This window comes from Salmo trutta, chromosome 15, assembly GCF_901001165.1.
Source record: "Salmo trutta chromosome 15, fSalTru1.1, whole genome shotgun sequence".
Classification (NCBI taxonomy): domain Eukaryota; kingdom Metazoa; phylum Chordata; class Actinopteri; order Salmoniformes; family Salmonidae; genus Salmo; species Salmo trutta.
In genome coordinates this window covers 20,612,127-20,636,025 of record NC_042971.1, presented here as the reverse complement: position 1 = coordinate 20,636,025, position 23,899 = coordinate 20,612,127, and the positions used below count along the sequence as shown (strand labels likewise).

Sequence of the window (23,899 nt, the reverse complement as noted above, 5' to 3'; positions counted from 1 at the left end):
TCAGCGGCAGTGACTGGGAGTGACTGCATTGTCTTGGCTGTGTGCTTAGAGTCATTATCCTGTTGGAAGGTGAACCTTCACCCCAGTCTGAGGTCCTGAGCAGGTTTTTATCAAGAATCTCTCTGTACTTTGCTACGTTCATCTAGTCTCCCAGTCACTGCCGCTGAAAAACATCCCAACAGCATATTGAAATTATTATTACATTCTAAAATATGTGAGAATAATGTGGACTTGTCTGACTAAATAAATTGGATGCTTGGTGATTTTTCAATAGCTTATGTGGCACACATAATAAAATCTATGAATAGGGGTAGCATTAATCTCACTATTTGAATCTCACCATAACTGTTTTTATAATGAGAACGCATATAAAAAAAACAGGTTCTTTTTATAATGGAAGAATTTGTATGGAAAGCCAATTTGAAGCCAGTATTAGACGTTGTCTTCCTCATAATAGCCACACGTGGTTTTACCGCAACAGAGTAGAGCAACACTCTTCAATTGAAGCAAAAACGGATTAAAAAAAATGTATCACGGATAATTATAAGGGAGTAGGAAAACTTACAAATTGGCTACAATAATTTCAAGGACTTTTCAAGCATTAAATTGAAGAAATGTCTGATTTTAAAGGTAGACCTAATCGAGTACTTGAATTTCAGGTCTCCAAATTCAAGTTGGATACTTTAAGCCCCTTGTATTGTTTCAAATTGCAGGTGTAACATGTATTTGTCATGTTATTTCCTTACCAGATCTTATAGAGTCCCATTGCGCTCCCTCTATTTTGCCAATCAGACAGGAGTCCCCACCACCGAGAGGTCCAAGGATGCCACGGTCATTTCCCTGTTGACCAGGCGGGCGTTGGAGTGGGCTACAGCCATCTGGGAGAGAGGAGATAGGTGGAGCTGGGTTCCTATGAGAGGTTCATGGCTCTGTTCAGGGCGGTCTTCGACCATCCTCCCGACGGCAGAGAGGGAGGTGAGCAACTTCTCCAACTCCAGCAGGGTGCCCAGACTGCTGCAGAGTACTCCCTCACCTTTCGGACTGTGGCAGCTTCCAGTGGATGGAATGAGCTGGCGCTCCGCACTCATTTCCGGAGAGGACTGTGCGAAGAGGTATAGACACAGTTGGCGTGTCAGGATAACAACCTACTCATTGCGATGGCCATCTGTCTGGATAACCTTCTTTGGGAGCGCCAGTGCCCACCTCACCATTCCCCTCCCTCCTTTGGTAGTCCTGAGCAGAGCCTAAACCCATGGAGATAGGGTCCACACACCTCCCCACAGCAAAGCGGTGTCGCCAGAGATAGCTGGGGCTCTACGCCTATTGTGGTCAGGAGGGGCACCAGCTTCAGCGATGTCCGTGCGTCAGAGTCCGGGATCCATAAGAGCAAAGGGGCAGTCTGGTGATCATCCAACTCCCAGGAAAGGCGTGAGTACTCCATCATCGTCGTTTTCCGCCAAAACGTTCCTGGTTCCCATTTCACTGGTTGGCTGTCATCGTGATGTTTCTACCTCTCTAGTGGATTCCGGTGCCATGGGGAATTTCATCGACCAGGCCCTAGTCTCCTCCATGAATATCTCCTCTCTTCCAGTCCTTGCCCTGGATAGTCGAGCAGTTGGATCCGGCATTACCACCCACCTTCACCGTGGGATCCAAACACCAGGAAGGCCTTCCCTTCCTGTCATCACCACACCAGATTACAAAGCCATACTCGGCCTCCGGTGGCTCCAATGTCATGATCCCACCATCTCCTGGTCGAGGACTGGTCACCCGGATGCCGGAAGACCTGCTTTCTGTTGCCCTGCAGTTTCACATCTGTTGAGAGTCCTGCGGTTGCCCTCCAGCCCGACATCCCGGAGGTTTAACAGGATCTTCGGGAGGTGTTCTCCAAGACCCAAGCCAGCTGTCTCCCTCATCATTGCCCCTGGGACTGTGTCATCAACCTGCTAGAAGGTTCTGCATCGCCGCAAAGCCGCATCTACCCTCTGTCGGTGGCTGAGACCGAGGCCATGGAGGAGTACATCCAGCAGGTTCTCTAGCAGGGTTTTGTCCGCTCATCCACCTGTACTGCATCGGCAGGCTTCTTCTTCTTCATTACCAAGAAGGATGGGTGGCATCGATTACAGAGGTCTCAATTCCATTACCTCTAAGTACCGTTACCCTCTTCCGTTGGTACCGGCCACCATCGAACAGCTCAGAGGGGCCTGGTTATTTACGAAGCTGGACCTGCGAAGTAACTACAATCTTATTCGCATCCGAGAGGGGGATGAGTGGAAAACGGCCTTCAGCACGACATCTGGGCACCAGAAGTACTTGGTGATGCCTTAAGGACTAGCCAATGTTCCGTCAGTGTTTCAGGCATTCGTGAATGAGGTGTTCCAGGACATGATTAGGCAGCAGGTGGTCATGTATATCAATGAAATTTGGTCTACTCGGCCACCTTGGAAGATCACATCGCTCAAGTCTGAGTAGTGCTGAGGCTTCTCCTTGAGAACCACCATTATGTTAAAGCGGATAAGTGCCAGTTCCATCAGGTCGAGGTCTCCGTCTTGGAATACCAGAGCCCTGCCCCACTGCTGAGACACCCAGATCCTATGCTGATCTTCGTGGTGGAGGTGGATGCCTCAGAGGTGGGCATGGTAGCCATCTTGTCCCAACGCCAAGGAAACCCACAGAATTGTTTTTCATGTGCATATTTCTAAAAGAAATGTCTCCTGCAGAGAGGAACTATGACGCTGACGACCAGGAGCTCTTGGCGGTGAAGTTGGCACTGAGTGGAGGCGGCTGAACCCGCGGCAAGCAAGGTGCGCCCTTTACTTTACCAGATTCCACATCACCCTGTCATATCGCCCAGGATCTTAGAACATCAAAGCCGATGCCCTGTCCCATCTCCACAATTTGGGAGAGGTTCCGATCCAGAGTGCTCCTATCATTCTACCATCTCAAATCTTTGCTCCCGTGCTCTGGGACGTAGACATGGACATCCATCAGGCTCTGGAGAGGGAACCTGCTACCTGCCCTCCGGAGCGCATCTACGTCCCAATGGAGTTAAGGGATCGCTGGACACCCAGGTATCCCCTGCACTATGCAATCGCTCTCCGATAAGTACTGTGGGCCCACCTTGGCACAGGACATCGCCCGCTATGTCAACTCCTGCTCCCAATGTGCCCAAACCAAATCTCCCTGGCACACTCCAGCAGGGAAACTCCTTCCCCTTCCGGTGCCTTAGCGGCCTTGGTCACATCTGTCCATAGACTTCATAACTGATCTCCCCCTTTCTGATGTTTTTACAACTATTATGGTTGATGTTGACAGATTCTCTAAATCCTGCTATTTTATCCCTCTCTCTGGGCTACCTACCGCTTTCCAGATCGCTGAAGCACTATTCCACCGTGTCCTCCGGCACTACGGCCCTTCGGCGGACATTGTTTCCGACCGTAGTCCCCAATTCACGTTGCTGGTATGGAGAGCCTTTATGGAGAAGCTGTGGGCCATGGTCAGCCTCACATCTGGGTACCGGCCTCAGTCCAAAGGGCAGATGGAGAGTATCAACCAGGAGCTGGGGAGGTTCCTAAGGAGTCACTGCCAGGACCGACAGGGGGAATGGGCCCGGTTCCTTACTTGGGCAGAGTACACCCAGAACTCACTTTGGCACTCCTCCACCGGGCTGACTTCTTCGAGTGCGTCCTGGAATACAAGCCGGCACTGGCACCGTGGACTCCGAGCCAGACCGAGGCCCCTAAGGTGGACGAGTGGTTCCGGCATGCAGAGGAGGTGTGGAACACTGCCCACGTGAGGCTCCAGTGCGCCATCCGCCATCAGAAGGATCAGGTGGACCGCCACCACAGTGAGGCTACCGTGTTCCATCCTGGTGATCGTGTTTAGCTCTCCACCAGGAGTCTCCCGCTCCGCCTGCCCTGTCGGAAGCTGAGTCCCCAGCCCTTCAAGGTCCTCCGAAGGGTCAATGAGGTAACCTATCGTCTACAACTCCCCTCCAACTACCGATTCTCACCATCCTTTCATGTCTCCTTCCTCAAGACAGTGGTTCCTGGTCACCTGGCGGATGCAGCGCTCAAAGCGCCGGTGTACTAACCACCGGCCCTGACAACAATCATTAAGCACAGCCGCTCCCCGTCATTACTCACACCTGGTGATCATGATCTCCTTGATTACTCCCCCTTTATTTAGCCCTCAGATGACAGCAGTCACTAGGTAGTATTATTTTATCTTACGTTCTGTACGCTTCTAATGTTTTGTTCATCTACATTGCTTCGTTATTAAACTCACCTTCTGCACCTGCTTCCTGACTCCTGTCATATTGAGATACGTCATTCATTATTTTCCATAGAATGAATAGCCCCTTGTTAATCTTCAATTACTTATTGCTTGCCAACGTTAAATTACTGCATGTTTTCTTAGCTAAACTAACCTAGCTAGTTAGTTAGCTAGATCAAGTTGACACAAGCTATTTCGGTCTGCTCTAAAACGCTCGTAAATGTCTTGCTTTGCAAACTAGAAAGAAATCACCCAGATAATAATTGTTATGATAGGATTTTAGGTAGGCTATACCGCAGCCTTTGAGTGCCATAGAGAATAAACTGAGCGCAGTGCAAACGTTTGGTGTCACAGAAAGATATAAAAATGTCTGGTAAAACAATCTGTTGTATTGTGTAGGCTATAGTAATGTTTTATTAGTTAGTTAGAATTTGAAGTAGGTGTACAGTGAGGGAAAAAAGTATTTGATCCCCTGCTGATTTTGTACGTTTGCCCACTGACAAAGAAATGATCAGTCTATAATTTTAATGGTAGGTTTATTTCAACAGTGAGAGACAGAATAACAACAAAAAAATCCAGAAAAACGCATGTCAAAAATTTTATTAATTGATTTGCATTTTAATGAGGGAAATAAGTATTTGACCCCTCTGCAAAACATGACTTAGTACTTGGTGGCAAAACCCTTGTTGGCAATCACAGAGGTCAGACGTTTCTTGTAGTTGGCCACCAGGTTTGCACACATCTCAGGAGGGATTTTGTCCCACTCCTCTTTGCAGATATTCTCCAAGTCATTAAGGTTTCACGGCTGACGTTTGGCAACTCGAACCTTCAGCTCCCTCAACAGATTTTCTATGAGATTAAGGTCTGGAGACTGGCTAGGCCACTCCAGGACCTTAATGTGCTTCTTCTTGAGCCACTGCTTTGTTGCCTTGGCCGTGTGTTTTGGGTCATTGTCATGCTGGAATACCCATCCACAACCCATTTTCAATGCCCTGGCTGAGGGAAGGAGGTTCTCACCCAGGATTTGATGCGGTGAAGTTGTCCTGTCCCCTTAGCAGAAAAACACCCCCAAAGCATAATGTTTCCACCTCTATGTTCGACGGTGGGGATGGTGTTCTTGGGGTCCTAGGCAGCATTCCTCCTACTCCAAACACGGCGAGTTGAGTTGATGCCAAAGAGCTCCATTTTGGTCTCATCTGACCACAACACTTTCACCCAGTTGTCCTCTGAATCATTCAGATGTTCATTGGCAAACTTCAGACGGGCATGTATATGTGCTTTCTTGAGCAGGGGAACCTTGTGGTCGCTGCAGGATTTCAGTCCTTCACGGCGTAGTGTGTTACCAATTGTTTTCTTGGTGACTATGGTCCCTGTGCTGCCTTGAGATCATTGACAAGATCCTCCCGTGTAGTTCTGGGCTGATTCCTCACCGTTCTCATGATCATTGCAACTCAACGAGATGAGATCTTGCATGGAGCCCGAGGCCGAGGGAAATTGACAGTTCTTTTGTGTTTCTTCCATTTGCGAATAATCGCACCAACTGTTGTGACCTTCTCATCAAGCTGCTTGGCGATGGTCTTGTAGCCCATTCCAGCCTTGTGTAATCTTGTACAATCTTGTCTCTGACATCATTGGAGAGCTCTTTGGTCTTGGCCATGGTGGAGAGTTTGGAATCTGATTTATTGATTGCTTCTGTGGACAGGTGTCTTTTATACAGGTAACAAGCTGAGATTAGGAGCACTCCCTTTAAGAGTATAAAAGACACCTGGGAGCCAGAAATCTTTCTGATTGAGAGGGGGTCAAATACTTATTTCCCTCATTAAAATGCAAATAAATGTATAACATTTTGACATGCGTTTTTCTGGATTTGTTTGTTGTTATTCTGTCTCTCACTGTTCAAATAAACCTACCATTAAAATTATAGACTGATCATTTCTTTGTCAGTGGGCAAATGTACAAAATCAGCAGGGAATCAAATACCTTATTCCCCTCACTGTATCTAGCTGTTGTATATGTATTTCTTCAATTCCTCAAATGATTTCATAAACTATATTGCATAAATGGCTGTACAGATTCCTGGTTCAAATCAATCCAAGATGATGAACCCTGAAGATGTGACAAAGTACGTGACAAAGTACGTGACAAGGTGGCCCAGAGGAAGCCAGCACTTCTCAACCCCTACATTGCCCCATTCTTCCAAGAGCTCACTGAGATTGAATGAAGACCTCTAGTGAGGTAAGTACACACAGCTACACACACAAACAACATCAGCTTGATATGTCCCTTGTCCCCTGTATTTTTACCCACAGAGTAGCAGCCCTGGTGGTCTCTGTCTCTCATTCTATTATTTATTTTTCTATGCTTATCCTAGGGGTGAGAAGAGCTGACAAATCAGAACTGAGGAGGATTGTTATGGAGCCCCATGAGGAACACCTGATGCTGCACTGACTTCCATCTACTGGATGCTCTGCTGCGTAAACTGTACCGTTGTGTATTTCACCACCTCTTACCTCGAATAGAGTTGCCTGTGATCATAGATCTAGGATTGCACCCAATCCCAATTTTAACCCAAGATGATGAACCCTGAAGATGTGTCAAAGTACATGACACGGTGGCCTGGATGAAGCCACGCTTCTCAACCCCCCCATTCTCTCTCTTTTTTCTTTCTCTCCCCCACACACCATACACACAGGCACACAATATAGTCTTTAAATTAGTGTTGTAATGATGCTCTTATTTGGTTACATATGTGCTAACTGTTCTTACTTCTATTGTCAGTTTTGTTGTTTAATTTGTTGTTCATGTTGTTAGCAATTTGAATAAATGTATTTTATGTAAAAAAAAAAAAAAAAAAAGAACATCTTCTTGGGATTTAGATTTCAAGGAGAATTTCCCTGTAAATTTAGAGCACTATCCTTGCACCAGAGTTGCCAGCTGAATACTGTAATTTTGTTTTACAGTAGAGATGCTGTAATATATTTCACAGTACTATTTTCCTTACCGTAAAACATTACAGCGTCCCTGTAAATTTACAGCAGGGATGTGGTAATATGTTTTAGACTAAGGAAAATATTGTAAAATACATTACAGCATCTATGCTGTGAAGCAAAATTACAATATTAAGCTGGCAACTGGTGCCAGTATAATGCTGTAAATTTACAAGGAAAAGTTTTACAGTGTAAACTTTGGAAACAATTTCCCCTTGTAGGACAAAACACATCATTGTGGACGCTCACCTTGGCTTTGTTGATGGTACAGTGCAGAGCATTGTTCTCCTGGTCATACAGTAAACTGAAGTCCAGGGTCCCCAACGTAGCTGCAGGAGAGAGAGAGAGCGAGAGATAGAGAAATCAGATATCAGAGCAGAGATGGCTTCAACTACATGCTGCACACTATGGAGAAAGAGAGAAAGACAGAGAGAAAAAGGCAAAAACTGAAATCAGACCTCAACTACATGCTACACACCAAGATAAGAGCACCTGAGAGGAGAGGCTACTAATAAAACCGCCTGTCAACGTATGACAGGACTTCCTTCTCATCATCCCCTCCTCAAACTGAGCGAAACTCACCACAACCGTGTTTCACCTCAACGCACATGGGCCTGTCTACTCGCCAATATACAGTAGAACACACACAGTGTACCCAACATTAGGAAGATCCTGCTCTTTCCATTACATAGACTGACCAGGTGAATCCAGATAAAAGCTATAATCCCTTATTGATGTAACTCGTTAAATCCACTTGAATCATTGTAGATAAAGGGGAAGAGACAGGTTAAAGAAGGATTTTTAACCCATGAGACAATTGAGACGTGGATTGTGTATGTGTGCCATTCAGAGGGTGAATGGGCAAGACAAAATATTTAAGTAAGAAGAATTGGAGTCAACATGGGCCAGCATCCCTGTGGAACGCTTTCCACACCTTGTAGAGTCCTTGACCCGACAAAATGGAGGCTGTTCTGAGGGCCAAAGGGAGTGCAACTCAATATTAGGAAGCTGTCCCTAATGTTTAGTACACTCAGTGTATTTCATGCCGGATGTGAGAGACCATCACCATCAGAATCTACTCCATAGGGCCCATCTGGAGTATCAACTCCTCTAAACATTTCATTAACTACATGATCATACAAACAAATCATTTAACTAGACCAATAAAGGCCTATTCCACAGCTTGGCCTGGCACTTAAAACGGCAATACATCCTGTCACCTCTGTTAGTCCTCTGCTGGGCGTGGGGTGTGTACATCCAAATCCTTGATACCTCCTGTGTTTTCTTCCCGCTGGCATCTGGAGGGTGCGTTCATTCAATAAACATTGCGGCACGTTTGGCCACGGAGGTTTGTGTGTGTGTGAATGAATGAGTGAGTGTGTGTGTGTTTGTTATGCTTCGTAGAAAGGCACCTGAGGGATTAAACCAGATTTGTTTCCGATTACCAAGATTGGCGCCCGAGCGGTGACTTCAATCTCTAATACATGTATGAGATGCTGGGGGATGCTTGTGGTCTTTTATCCTGGGGAATTGCCTCGCAAAATAGTTCCTCTTTCCACCACCGCTTCATCACCCCCACCAACTCATTTCTGCCCCTTGGTTGCCTCATAGTACGCAACTTGAATCAAATCCCTTACGCCATGTCGTGTCATTATTTCTGTGCTCTAAAAAGGAACATATACCCAGCATTTTCCCAGCAGCAATCTCGCAGAGTGAGGGAGAGGGAGCAAAAGTTGGCAGATAATAAAAACGATTATGCATAATTCAGGGAGGCATGCAACTGTATGTATCTGGCTGATACAGGAGGAGTGTATGTATTACCATCTATTCAATGACTAAACATCTTTACTTCTGCCCTCTCTCATCTCTCTCCATTTCACTCTCTCCCCCGCTCTCTCTCTCTTGCTCGGTCTCTCTCTCCTTAACTAAAAGTGCTCTGTGCTTTTGGTTTTTGTATTGCAAAGCTATGAATTGGATTTCTCAAAGGCTTGAACATCCTGGGGAAAAACAACATTTCCATCTACACTGAACAAAAATATAAACATAGCATGTAAAGTGTTGATCCAATGTTTCATGAGCTGAAGTAAAAGATCCCACAAAAAGCTTATTTCTCTCAAATGTTGTGCTCAAATTTGTTTACCTCCCTGTTACTGAGCATTTTTCCTTTGCCAAGATAATCCATCCACTTGACAGGTGTGGCATATGAAGAAAATGATTAAACAGCATGATCATTACACAGGTGCACCTTGAGCTGGGGACAATAAAAGGCCACTCTAAAATGTATAGTTTTGTCACACAACACAATATCACAGATGTGTCAAATTTAAGGGACCGTGCAATTGGCATGCTGACTGCAGGAATGTCCAATTCGCTGTCACCAGATAATTTAATGTTAATTTCTCTACCATAAGCCGCCTCCAACTTGGAGGCGGCTTATGCTCCTGCCATGTGTATTGATTGGTTCATCAGTATTACCCCGGCAATAGAAGATAGAAGGTACATTATATACTGACAAAAATATAAACCCAACATGGAACAATTTTAAAGAGTTACAGTTTATATAAGGAAATCAGTAAATTTAAATAAATAAATTAGGCCCTAATCTATGAATTTCACATGAATGGGCAGGGGCGTAGCCGTGGGTGGGCCTGGAAGGACATAGACACACCCGCTTGGGAGCCAGGACCAGCCAATCACAATAAGCATGCAAAATCTGTAAAATCTTTGAAGTACAGCCAGTCAAAAACATTACATTACATTCGAATCCATGTCCGCAGAGAGGTTGCTACGAAAGTTTTGACTGTGACAATGTATCGAGAGAGTCATTGGAGTGGTGGCAACACTCCGGTAATTAACGGAAATGTCAATAACACAAAGAGCAGGCCGTTTGGAGCGGGAGCCGGACAAGAAAAGTAATTATAATTGAACACAGTCTGATTCATCAGCGGCGACTGGCAGCAGCCCTGGCTCGGTGCAGCCGTCTTTCCGCATCTTAAACATCATTTTTCTTTGATTCCATATACGGCGGCCAGCATATAGGCCTACCGCTTTTTGATTCGTTATAGTGTGCCAGCCTACTCTATCAGTGCCATAGAACTTTCAATCTTTGTTTTTTTCTCTCCCCGTTGTATGTATTATAAAGCTCTTTGAGGGTGTATTAGTGGGCAAGGAGAGCTTTTCTATCGCCTCATCTTTCTTTTGTCGGGGCACTCTGGAAAATACAAGAGGTTTCCAGTGGCTGTCGATAGAGAGATGTATGTGCGTGAGAGAAAGAGAGCGAGAGAAAGAGAGGTGAGATGGCACTGGCCGCCTAATTCTGCTGGTGTGTTACTCTTGCCTGATGAGCCGAATGCTTCATTAAGCGCTTTTGGGCGCCGCGCAAGATAAATTCCCTTCCCCCGTGCATTTCCTAGTGATACACAGATCATGGCTTCTCAAAGTTTACTTACATTTGGAAGCGCATTAAAGGTCATGAACAGTCCAAATCATGTTTTTCATGAAACTGGATAATATTTGAAGGAAACCAGATCAAGGAATGATGACCAAAGTATGAAATATGACTGTTGCTTCTACATTGATACAGTTTGATCATAAAGTTACTGGTCCACCCCCCCATGACAAACACTTGGAATCATTATTAAGGAGACCTTAATAACTGTAATTTTAATACACCAATAGTCACATGACATTCTCTTAGCTAATTTAAATAAGTAGCCCCTTGTAACCAACTTTGGAGAAGGCGTGTTTGCAGGGGGGCGTAGTTTATAAAGCTAGATAGCTACTCGACTGATGCCAAAATGTGAATGTGTGGTGTCAGTAAATATAATAATATAATTACCCTATTATTAATCTATGGCAAAGATACTTATATACCTATGTCTGGTGTTAGCTAGTTACTGGCTAGCTGGGTCTTCAGCCAGTATGGAACAAAAGGGGGGGGAAGTGTCGTTCAAAACTCCAACATAGTTGTCAAGTTAACACATCTGTCAGTGCTGCTGTGAACTGAATCACAAGAGACATGCTAAACGGGAGATTTATATAAAAAAAATATATCATCGATGTGATTTCTATGTTTGATTTTGTTTGTATATCACCAAATTTGCTTGAGATGATATTACTTTAACACTGCATCCAAATTGTTTGGCATAGGCTTTTCATAGAGCTGTCAGTCAAGGCAAGATCATGAATATAAGCTCTCTGCCCACTCAGCCAGTCTTTTCAAACTACCAGGTAGTTAACCGTGAAACAAAACCTACTTTCAGAATGACTGTTCAGGAACTTTAAGACATGTCTTCAGAGAGCAAATGAGCACTCCTCTCCTTTCCTCCAAAAACAGCAACATCAAATGAAGCACTTCATTACGTTGTTGATAAAAGGGCCACTTGCCATTGTTCAGCCGCGGCCACATTGGGGCCATTGAGTTCTTAATCAAGGCTAAGCTAGTTAATAAAAATTAAGAAAGTCTTAATTAAGGCTGTGGGTATTGTGTCAATGGGCCTCTTCAACGGGCCAAGGCGTACACAACACCATTACCATAATCATATTCAATTGTGTCCAACAGAATCGGGGAGTAATTACAAACCAGTTATCTCCATGGTGAGAGGAGGGTAAGAAAAAAAGAGAAAAATAGGGCCACTTGTTGTTGTTGGTGGCAAACGGATCACAGGAAGCCCAGATGGACATGGCGGCCCTAAAACAAATCGTAAAATGTCAAAGCCATAAAGACTCAAAGAGAGAAAGGCCATGTTTGGATTTGAGTAGTCACGGTGCATGGCAGAGTAAGATTATACCTGACCCAGAATTCTTTGGTCCACTCATGAGGTCGGTGGCATTATCAAAGGCAGGAAACGATTCCGCGACAGAAACAGCTATTGTACCGACCTGCGCTGCAAATCAAATGAGCTCAGGCAAAAAGCGGATGAAAACATGGAACTCAAGATGTGATACTGTATGATTGGAGGCAATAATAACGCTAATACAACTGGGCTGTCTGATTTAAATTTAGGACTGCTTAAATCTTGCATTAATGACAGACAGTATGTCTGGGCATTCAAAGTACAATAGTGTAAATCATTGTCTTACAGACAACATAAACAAACAGAATGGCGACATTTCAATATTTGGTAACAATCTAAGTTGACTACATACACTACGTGTCTAAAGTTTTTCTTTATTTTTTTACTATTTTCTACATTGTAGAATAATTGTGAAGACATCAAAACTACGAAATAACACATATGGAATTATGTAGTAACCAAAAAAGTATTAAACAAATCAAAATATCAAAATTCTGATGACAGCACTCTTGGCATTCTCTCAACCAGCTTCACCTGGAATGCTTTTCCAACAGTCTTGAAGGAGTTCCCACATATGCTGAGCACTTGTTGGCTGCTTTTCCTTCACTCCGCGGTCCGACTCATCCCAAACCGTCTCAATTTGGTTGAGGTCGGGGGATTGTGGAGGCCAGGTCATCTGATGCAGCACTCCATCACTCTCCTTCTTGGTAGCCCTTACACAGCCTGGAGGTGTGTTGGGTCATTGTCCTGTTGAAAAATAAATTATAGTCCCACGAAGCCCAAACCAGATGGGATGGCATATTGCTGCAGAATTCAGTAGAAGCCATGCTGGTTAAGTGTGCCTTGAACTCTAAATAAATCACAGACAGTGTCACCAGCAAAGCACACCATTACCATAACGCCTCCTCTTCCATGCTTCACAGTGGGAAATAGACATGTGGAGATCATCCGTTCACCCACACTGCGTCTCACAAAGACACAGCAGTTGGAACCAAAAATCTCTAATTTGGAGTCATCAGATCAAAGGACAGATTTTCACCTGTCCATTGCTCTTGTTTCTTGGCCCAAGCAAGTCTCTTCTTCTTATTGGTGTCCTTTAGTAGTGCTTTATTTGCAGCAATTCGACCATGAAGGCCTGATTCACACAGTCTCCTCTGAACAGTTGATGTTGAGATGTGTCTGTTACTCTGTGAAGCATTTTATTTGGGCTGCAATTTCTGAAGCTGTTAACTCTAATGAACTTATCCTCTGCAGCAGAGGTAACTCTGGGTCTTCCTTTCCTGTGGCGGTTCTCATGAGAGCCAGTTTCATCATAGCGCTTGATGGTTTTTGCGACTGCACTTCAAGAACAAAGTTTTTGAATTTTTCAGTATTGACTGACCTTCATGTCTTAAAGTAATGATGGACTGTCGTTTCTCTTTGCTTATTTGAGCCGTTCTTGCCATAATATGGACTTGGTCTTTTACCAAACAGGGCTATCTTCTGTATACCCCCTACATTTTCACAACACAAGTGATTGGCTCAAACGCATTAAGGAAAGAAATTCCACAAATTAACTTTTAAGAAGGCACACCTGTTAATTCAAATGCATTAAATGTGACCATATCATGAAGCTGGTTGAGAGAATGTCAAGAGTGTGCAAAGCAGTCGTCAAGGCAAAGGGTGGCTATTTGAAGAATCTCAAATATAAAATATATTTTGATTTCTTTAACACTTTTTTGGTTACTACATGATTCCATATGTGTCATTTCATAGTTTTGATGTCTTCACTATTATTCTACAATGTAGAAAATAGTAAAAATAAAGAAAAACCCTTAAATTAGTTGGTGTTCTAAAACTTTTCACCGGTAGTGTAGGTAAAAAAATTGGTAAAAAGGATTTTAGTTTCCCTGCATTCAATCTCTCCCTATCCCAGTCTGCTGTCCCCACTTGCTTCAAGATGTCCACCATTGTTCCTGTACCCAAGAAAGCAAAGGTAACTGAACTAAATGACTATCACCCCGTAGCACTCACTTCTGTCATCATGAAGTGCTTTGAGAGGCAAGTTAAGGATCATATCACCTCCACCTTACCTGACAGCCTAGACCAACTTCAATTTGCATACCGCCCCAATAGATCCACAGACGATGCAGACGCCATCGCACTGCACACTGCCCTATCCCATCTGGACAAGAGGACTACCTATGTAAGAATGCTGTTCATTGACTATAGCTCAGCATTTAACACCACACTACCCTCCAAGCTCATCATGAAGGCCGGGGCCCTGGGTCTGAACCCCGCCCTGCGCAACTGGGTCCTGGATTTCCTGATGGGCTGCCCCAGGTGGTGAAGGTAGACAGCAACACCTCCACTACGCTGATCCTCAACACAGGGACCCTACAAGGGTGCATGCTCAGCCCTCTCCTGTACTCCCTGTTCACCCATGACTGCGAGCCACGCACGCTTCCAACTCAATCATAGAGTTTGCAGACGACACAACAGTAGTAGGCCTGATTACCAACAATGACGAGACAGCCTACAGGGAGGAGGTGAGGGCCCTGGCAGAGTGGTGCCAGGAAAATAACCCCTCCATCAACGTCAACAAAACGAAGGAGCTTCAGGATACAGGAGAGGGACAGCGCCCCATCCAAGGTGAATAGCTTCTAATTCCTCGGCGTACACATCACTGACATTCTGAAATGGTCCACCCACACAGACAGTGTGGTGAAGGCGCAACAGCGCCTCTTAAACCTTAGGAGGCTGAAGAAATTTAACTTGGTCCCGAAGATCTCGCAAATGTTTACATATGCACCCTTGAGAGCATCCTGTCCGGGCACTGCCCGCATCCACAGGGCTCTCTAGAGGGTGGTGCGGTCTGTCCAACGCATCACCGGGGGCACACTGCCTGCCCTCCAGGACACCTACAGCACCTGATCTCACAGGAAGGCCAAAAAAATCATCAAGGATATCAACCACCCGAGCCACAGCCTTTTTACCCCGCTATCATCCAGAAGGCGAGGTCAGCACAGGTGCATCAAAGCTGGGACCGAGAAACTGAAAAACAGCTTCCACCTCAAGGCCATCAGACTGTTAAATAGCCCTCACTTAATCAAAATTAAGGATTGCCTCTTATCTGCTCGTTGTCGCCTTATGCCATAGTTTGTACATCTCAATTGTCAGTAGAAACCACATTTGTTTAAAGCAAGTCAGCCATATCAGCTGTTTTTTTTAAAAAAGGCAGTAAATGAGGCTGAATGAACTGTTTTGCTGCCAGACGAGGCTCCGCTGATTGCCAGGTGTAGCAGTGGTGAGGATTCACCCCATGGTGCTGAAAAGAAAGCTCTGCTGTTGGGACTCTGCTGTTGGGACAGCTTTATGTAGGTCCTAACAGTTTGTGGGTACCGTTGTCACTGTTATAGTGCAATTAATGTATTGTTTAGTGTTGTATAGTGGCTTTGCTGGCATGCATCTACAAATTAATTTTGGGGGGGGGGGGGTTTGCGCCACCAAGATTTACATGACAAAATCGCTACCGAGTACTTTACACCACTGATTATGGTTTGAGGTCAAAACAACCTACAGAGAGAGAAAGAGCGAGAGATCGAGAGAGAAAGACGGAGATAGAGATTTGCAAAGTCAATTTCTACCCTGCTGTTTCTACGTTCTATAGAGACGCTAAATAGGATTTGTATGATGCTCTGTAGACAGCAGTAGTCAGGTGTGACAGAAGTAGGGAAACATACCCACATCCACACTCATAAAACATGTCAATGATAGAGATGGAGAGTATTAGGGACAGACTGGTAGAGACAGAGACTGCCAAGTAAGAACTGCAGCAGGGACAGAGTTCTTGCCATCTGATGGAGTAGGCTACCGGCTGATTGGAGCAGTGCTTTAGCTCTTCACTAATCACTCCTCTTCCTACACCATGAAGCACCTGTGCCTCTGCAGGGCATTGTCAGTGAGGGCTGGAAGCTGGGACAAATTGAAGGAAAGCAAAGCCCCAGATTTCACAGCATGGGTGAAAAAGAAGGAGAGGGGCTGGAATGGTGATGTTTCTGCGTGTGTGTGGTGTTGGGGTCTGCCAATGTACCTGGAGGGTGTGTGTGTGTACATAATAAGTATGTACATTATGTGTCTACAGTACATGCATTTGTGTGTGTTTGGTGTCAGAGTCCATCAATGTGTCTGGAGGTAGTGTGCGTGTGCACACTGAATAACTATTGATTATTTGGTATTTTATTAGGATCCCCATTAGCTGTTGCAAAAGCAGCATCTACTCTTCCTGAGGTCATGTACTCTATGTGTCTACAATATATGCATTTATGTATTTTGTGTGTATGTGTGTTTGTGTATGGTTCTGGTGTCAGCCAGACAGCTTAATATTCCAGGACCCCAGGGCATTATTGGGAATCAGGCAAACAGGGGAGTGTATGAGGCAGACTTGATCCCCTATGATTTCAAGAACAATAAATGGGTGGGTGTAGAGCAGCGGTACCAATTTATTTTGCCCCATGGGCCGCATCCGGTCTTCAACACTGAAAATTGGCTATATTTCATCGCCATCAAAATTTGCAAAAAGATTGTCCTTTATTGTTTTTGCTCCCTCAATGTCTAGCTCTCATTTCGGTGATTATTAGCAGACCTACATTCATACATTTCTTACCACATCTACTTCCGTTCCGGCGCTCGACATCGCCTGTCTACTAACCACCGGTCCTGGCAACCCATCATTAAGCACACCTGCGCCCCATCATTAGGTACTTCATCACTACCCTGATTACCTCTCCTTTATCTAGCCCTCTGTTGTATCACTCATTAGGCATTCTTGTTTCTGTTTTCATGTTCAGACGCTACTCCTGTTTTTGCATTCACCCTGTTTGTTCCAATTAAACTCACCGAGTGCACTTGCTTCCTGACTCCCTGCATCGTCATCACAGAATACTGCCTCACAAAATGGAAGCAGCAGCCAACGGAGACATCTCCCAGATGGTCAACGAACAATACCTACTTAGCCAACACCACGACCAGCTGGCGCAACTGGGGACGGCGATGGATGAGGTCCTCCGCGTTCTTCAACATCTAGATCTTCCTCAAAGGGCGTCAACCCGAATGAGGGGAGGATCCTCTACCACGAGTCGACCCAGCACCTCAGCCCATTCAGCAGTTCGCCCAGGTCAAGGATGCCCGTTTGTCCATGCCGGACAAATATGACGGGACTCCATCCAAATGCCGTGGCTTCCTCCTCCAGTGCTCCCTCTTTTTCGCTCATCAGATGGGTGCCCCCACCACCGAGTGGTCCAAGGTTGCCACGGTTATCTCCCTGCTGACCAGGCGTTGGAGTGGGCTACGGCCGTCTTACAGAGAGGAGGAGCTGGGTTCCTATGGCTCTGTTCAGAGGTGTCTTCGATCATCCACCAGAGGGCAGAGATGGGGGTTTGCCGCCTAGTCCAACTTCGGCAGGATGGCCAGACCGCTGCGGAGTACACCCTCACCTTCCGTACAGTGGCAGCATCCAGCGGATGGAATGATGTTTAAGTTAGATATATGTTTTGGGGAATTGGATGTGTCTCAATCCACTGTATCCGCCAATGTCGCACTTCTGCATCAGCGGTGAAAGGTAGCAGAGCTAGAGCGCTGTTAGCCCGACTATGAGACATCAGGAAAATCATTCTTCTCACGTAAACGTCTGTAGCCTCCGAATGGTTTGACAAACTATTACGCATCTTTGGAAAGGGGGAGACTCTCGCAAACACAATGGTGTCCTCCGTTTTGCTCTACGTCCACCACAAGTGTCAGCAGACTCGTCTGAAGTCGGTACCGTCGATGTGCCAACTTCTGTTTAGTAGCATCCGAACCGTTTGGGCTACAAACTAATGGGACCCCACTGTGGAACGGGTAGATTCTAACGAAGACGTTGGTTTTTGCTCTACGACCCCCACAAATGTCACAGGACTCATCTGAAGGTAACCAGTACTGGTTTAAACAAGGAATGAAAGTAGGGAGGTAGTATTGTGCGTACCCCAAAAAGGGGTTAATGAATTAAATGTGTAAAGAAAACTAAATATTTCCTGAGTTTTTGTTATATCTCCTAGATTTAGGACAGACACTTCAAAACCTTGTTTCTTATGATTTCTTTAATGACATTTATGAATGTGTTCCCCCAACGTCTTACCCATGGGTGGCCTCGGTGTGTGTGTGTGTGTGTGTGTGTGTGTGTATATCTTTCATTCAAACTGGTCTGACAGTGCTGGACAGGTCAAATCAGGCTCCCCATATTGGTTCTGCTATATTGCTTGCTCTTTCTCATCTTATCTTATCAGATCAGTACTGATGATGAAAAGAAAACACCTCCAGACTCTTGAGATTCACACCCTGTCTTTACCATGAAGGAACAGAGGACCCATATGAGTGAAGGCACTGGGCCAAGTGCAGTAATGTGTTAATGGATACAGTAGTGGGGTAAAGGGTGTTGTTAACCCATTGCGGGGTAAGTCTTACTGACACAGCCATACTATTTGGGTTTGCAATCCCATTCTACCTCCCCTCCTCTCCCAAGTATCTTGAGGTGTGTTCCACCATTGATAGTGTTCCACAATTGATAGCAACCTGTAACTTTTAATGGTTATACCTACTGTGGATGGAGCAATACATGCTTCCCATATGGCAAGTTAGTTTGGTTTCTTTCTTGTTTTGGAGTAGCCTAACCCTCCCCTTCAGAGGTGTGTGTGTGGGTGGGTGGGTGGGTGGGGTGTGGTGTGGTGTGTGTGTATGTATGTGTGTGTTAAGCATTGGGAAAGTGCTGGAGTGGCAGATCTCATAAAGTGATGATTTATGGATCAGCCCAGCTCCACCTCAGCCCTTCGGTCCTGAAAGACAACTGCCAGACAGACATGTTGTTTACATCCCATCTCCTCTCCTCTGCTTGGAGATAGAGGGCGATATCAGTTGATCACACAGAGTTGGAGGGCTTTAGTTTTTGCACAGATATCTGGAATAAAAGTGTGGCGCATCGGTAACCCCTTGTCAGCCATGTCTTGAGTGATCTTGTCTTTCCCCTCCCTGGGTGGAGTACCAGAAATCTTCATCGCGCTGTGGGCAGATGGACTACAAATGCCATATAGAGGAGAGAATCTCAGCTGGGGCTCTAAAGAGAAGACAACTTGCTATCCTTGTATAACCTCTAGTTAAAAATGCCTTTTCTATGTCTATCTATCTGTGTCAAGCAGCTAAAGGAACATTGTGCCTTTACTAAGATGCATCATTGCTAAATAACAATACTATGACCATTGAATCAATCTCAATGTCAAACTGGCACAATCAAACCTCACCTCTCTACTGTGACAGAGCATGTGTGGAACCTGGTGAGCATTCGGGCACAAAATACCTACAAGACGCAGGCCTACTATTGATGGGGAGAGTTGCACTGACGTACAGCACTGTGACACGCAGTGCAATCAAATTATTATTTTGTGGCAAGAGATGGGCCACAGAGTGAGAAGAGGCCAGCTGCAGTGTTCGTAGACAAGTATACGCATGCACATTTATGCACACACTGGCACACACACACACAGGCCCATCCACCCACACACACACACACACACACACAGGCCCACCCACACACACATAATACAGTAGGAGGTGGCTACTGCTAGACAGCCAGACACACAATCACAACATCAGTCTCCACCAGAAAGATCTTGCTGCCCGAGAGCGCTGCTCTAAGCCTCCAGTCTCCTGCTCAACTCTTGACCAGGACTACATAGGATCTGCCTAGGTGAGCTCAACACTAGTAAAATAAATTCAAACATCAAACATTGCAGTGATTTGAAATCAGTAATGTAACTAATAATTTTTGTACACATACACACGTTTTGCCATAATCTGTTTCAGCAGATCAAAGTTGTCTCATTACAACAATGGCTGCCTGCCTATACCTTCTCAATACATCACATACTGTATATCTACAGAACATGAATTGAGAGACGGGCAATAACCAAGAACAGCAAGGGCTCCTATACCAGCAGCTAATGTTTGAAATTAACAGAAGGAAGAGATGCCTGCTGATTTTGTAAAAACCTGGTTTCCCCTAAATCAACAGACAGATTAGAATTCATATTAAGGCCTATTTATAAAATCCTTCTTTATTGACTACAGCTTGGGGATTTTCACCACTTAGTGTGTGTGTTTCGATGTAAATGATTTGGAGAAGACAGCTGGCTGTTTTAAGATACACTGACCAAGGGGATGGGATAAAGCCTTTACTAGCCTTTAGAGGATAGAGGATGAGAAGGATTGGGATGTCTTAGATGAGGGATACAGCAGATGATTGTGTGTGCGTGCGCAAGTGAGTTTGTGTGTACATGCACTCTTTGAAAAAAAGGTTCCAAAAGGGTTTTTCGACTGTTCCCACAGGAGAACCCTTTTTGGTTCCAGGTAGAACCCTTTTGAGTTCCATGTATAACCCTATGTAGAAAGGGTTTTACATGGAACCCGAAAGGGATAGCACCTTTTTTTCCTAAGAGGTTGCGTACTGTATGTGTCCCTTCCCACCAGCACTAATTATGGTAGCATTTCCACAGCTTCCTAGGCTGTTAAAGACCTGAATCTTACCTCAAATGGGCTTTTAATACTTCAGTGCCTTTAATGCTCGAGCCAGACTAAACAAACATCCTAACTGTCCTGTACCAGCTGTCAAGATAATAACTTCCCATATTTTCTCAGGGTTCATCCAATGGGCAGTAACAGACCTGAAACTGACTTCTTCTGACACATCCTTGATTTCTGCACATTAAATGGTTTTATCGTACTTGAAACACTATAATCCCAAACTCAGCTCCAGATAAATCAGGACCCGCAGAACTTTTGAAATAGCCTTTGTAGTCTCGCTTAAAAAGAATGGATTGGTTGTGTAAACGGACAAAAGAAAGTGCTTTTCAATCTGTCTCGGTAGTGGCGTCTGTCAAGGCCACCTCTTTTGTATTGTTAGAGGTGTCTGGTAAGGTGTGGGAGTATGTGTCATGCCAGTCTTGTGAACTTTGATGTGTGTGTGTGTGTGTGTGTGCGCACGTGTGCAAATGTGTGTGTTAAATACAGAGGCCTGGCACGGGCTGAATCTTTATCTCCTCTTTGCAGGGACAGTGAGGCTGCAGTATGCACTGTCAACCAATCTGTCTGAGCTGACAGCTCCTGAAGAAACCTGAGGAGGGCAGAACCCTGGGATCAATACAGAAAACCAGCCAGGAGGACAATACTGAATGCATATCTCAACTCAGGATACTCCCCATAACCCGTTCAATACAGTTTCTACTCCATTGCAGTGAATTAGTCAATGAGGAGTCTAATTAGAATATTGGCCGTGAGAGAACGGCTCCCAGTCCAGCATTTTAGAAGTTAGAGCCTAAAAAGCATTTGGGTCAGACTTGGCTTGTAAATAATGCTTGTGAGCTGACGTAAGAAGTCGTCGTTCACATAATTCTGTCTCCAGGGTTCAGAGTTATTTTCCGTCTTACCTTCTTCAATCACAATGTCTCAAACGATTTCCAAAGAACTGATATATATCCTCTCCAAAAGAGGTCATGCATTTTCCCACCAGTTGCTGTAACTATTGAATATTTGGATGCTCGATTGATGAGTCCTTTACTGCAGTGGGCTAAATCAGGGTCTCAAAGAGTGTTTCTGGGTAGTCTTAAACAAATCTACTTTGAAACAAAAGTATACACCTCACACACATGGTTTTGGGCTTAAAAAAAGAAGACACCTGTACCATGTAAGATATAGATTTGAAATATATTCAATTTTGAGTTTGCATCCCAGTATGACACTTCATATATATCACAGAAGATTGAAATATACAAAACTGTTTGACGTCTAAACACCAGGTTTTTGCATTAAAATAATGTTTATTAATTATGAAATTATAAAAAATATTAATACCACTAAAGGATGATTTGGTAATTTGACTGCAGGAAAGGGCTACTATCATAAAAATCTATGTGACTACTCCTGGCGACACAACAAGTATGTGCCAGTGCACAAAGCAGGCGTATTACGCTTTGTTGTCCCACGTGACATTCTCCTGACTCACTGGGAAAAAAACACCACAACAACAGATCTGCCAAGTCCTTAACACTCAAAACACTGCCAACTCCTCCATCTGCTTATGTCACCAACACACTACCTATGAACCAGTGAGATAATGTATGAACGCTTTGAACAATACCCAAATTAAAGTTGGAACGAACAGAAGCCAGGCGAATCCAAACCCTAGAAACATGTGGGACTGGGTGTATTACACTGGCGGGTTTAGGGCAGGGAATATGACTCATGATTGGTAAAACCTCCTCTCTGAGGCTCTAATAAAGGGAGCCATGGGTGGCTGTGCTTTTCACAGGAAGCAGACAATGACGCAAGTGCAGGTGAGTAGTCCGGAGGAAATTAAATTACAGCTGAGAGGAGTATTAACGTTTTCTTTTTTGAGAGAAATGTCACACAGACTGTGGTTGTCACACAGACTGCATGAAAAAAAAGACAGTATATTTAGTGTTGGTTAATCCAAATAATTTCAAGAGGCTTTTCTTGATACATATCAAATCTCAATTTCGCAATTTTAACTTCATAATTCATATTGCGTACTGTATTTTAAAATATTGTGGTGGCAGCATAACATTGTGGGTATGCTTATCACCGGCAAAGGAGCAAAGCCCAGATAAAAAGATAAACGAAAACCTGTGGTAGTCTTCTGAAAACCTAAGCCTGCAACCCAGAATTGCTTTCTAAGAGGTGTTGAATGTTCCTGAATGGTCCAACTTTTGCCCTCAGAACAAAGACAATGTTGAAAATGAAGCAAGATTATCTCAGCCCCATGACAAATGTGTAGAATTCTGCTTTAAAACAGCAACATTTTGCCTCTGGTGCCAAGAGGAGAGCTTTTAAAATGTTTGATTGGAAATTGCACCATTGAGTGCATCAACGCTGCTGGGTTTTTCATGCTCAACCGTTTCCTGTGTGTATCAAGAATGGTCCACCACCCAAAGGACATCCAGCCAACTTGACACAACTGTGGGAAGCATTGGAGTCAACATGAGACAGCCTCCCTGGAACATTTTCTATACATTTTCTTTAACTTTGAAATGTAGAGTAGGTTGTGCAGATCAGTAGGTACATTTATTATCCCGTTTTAGATGTACTTCCAAGGCAGCAAAATGTGAAGACTGTGCAAGGGGTGTGTAGACTTTCACTAGCGACTGTACGTGACAGCGAATTAACCTAGAAATCTTAGTGAGGACCCTCTGAGGCCCAAAGCCTCTCTAATCGTGGAGCAGCGTGGCAGCTAAATTTAGCCAAACAGACAGGCAGAACTACCATTGGGCCCCATCCAGTGTATGGTATTAACGTGCTCCTGGAGGGATTATAATGCAGCTTACCACTGTGTATCATCTCGCTGGGGGAAATTTGACCCTCCAATACCATGCTCAGATGTTACACAAATGCGTCTCTCGGCTAAACAGTGTAATTTCTGGGTTTGTAATAAAAATAATAAAGCTGTCTTTGACCTTGACAGAGCTGTCGTGCGGTCCATCAAAACAAAGCCTTGGTCTAAGGTCTTATGTCTGACGTTGCTGGAGACACGATTGGGGAGTAGCTTCAATCTGTGTTTGCTGACTGACTGACTGTCTAACAGGGTTCTTGTGTATTACGTCACACAGACTCAATGCAGCTGGTCAATATGGTCCACTATTAAGACTAGTAATTGCAATCAACCTGAGTCATGTTAGATACAGTTGATCAAATTCTCTCTGATATCAAAGAACTACAACATGTGGCATCAGCAGACACTACAGTAGTTCGAGGCAGTTCTCC

At 44.6% G+C, this 23,899-nt stretch overlaps 1 protein-coding gene across 2 annotated transcripts in view; it reads right to left on the bottom strand.

Moving 5' to 3' along the window:
- LOC115148600 (double C2-like domain-containing protein beta) overlaps positions 1 to 23,899 on the bottom strand; it is a 363,678-nt gene that overhangs the window by 115,910 nt on the left and 223,869 nt on the right. For both annotated transcript variants that reach the window (XM_029690640.1, XM_029690641.1), the window contains one exon: positions 7,512 to 7,591. In XM_029690640.1, the coding sequence (XP_029546500.1) occupies positions 7,512 to 7,591 (80 nt within the window). The remainder of the gene's footprint in view (positions 1 to 7,511; positions 7,592 to 23,899) is intronic.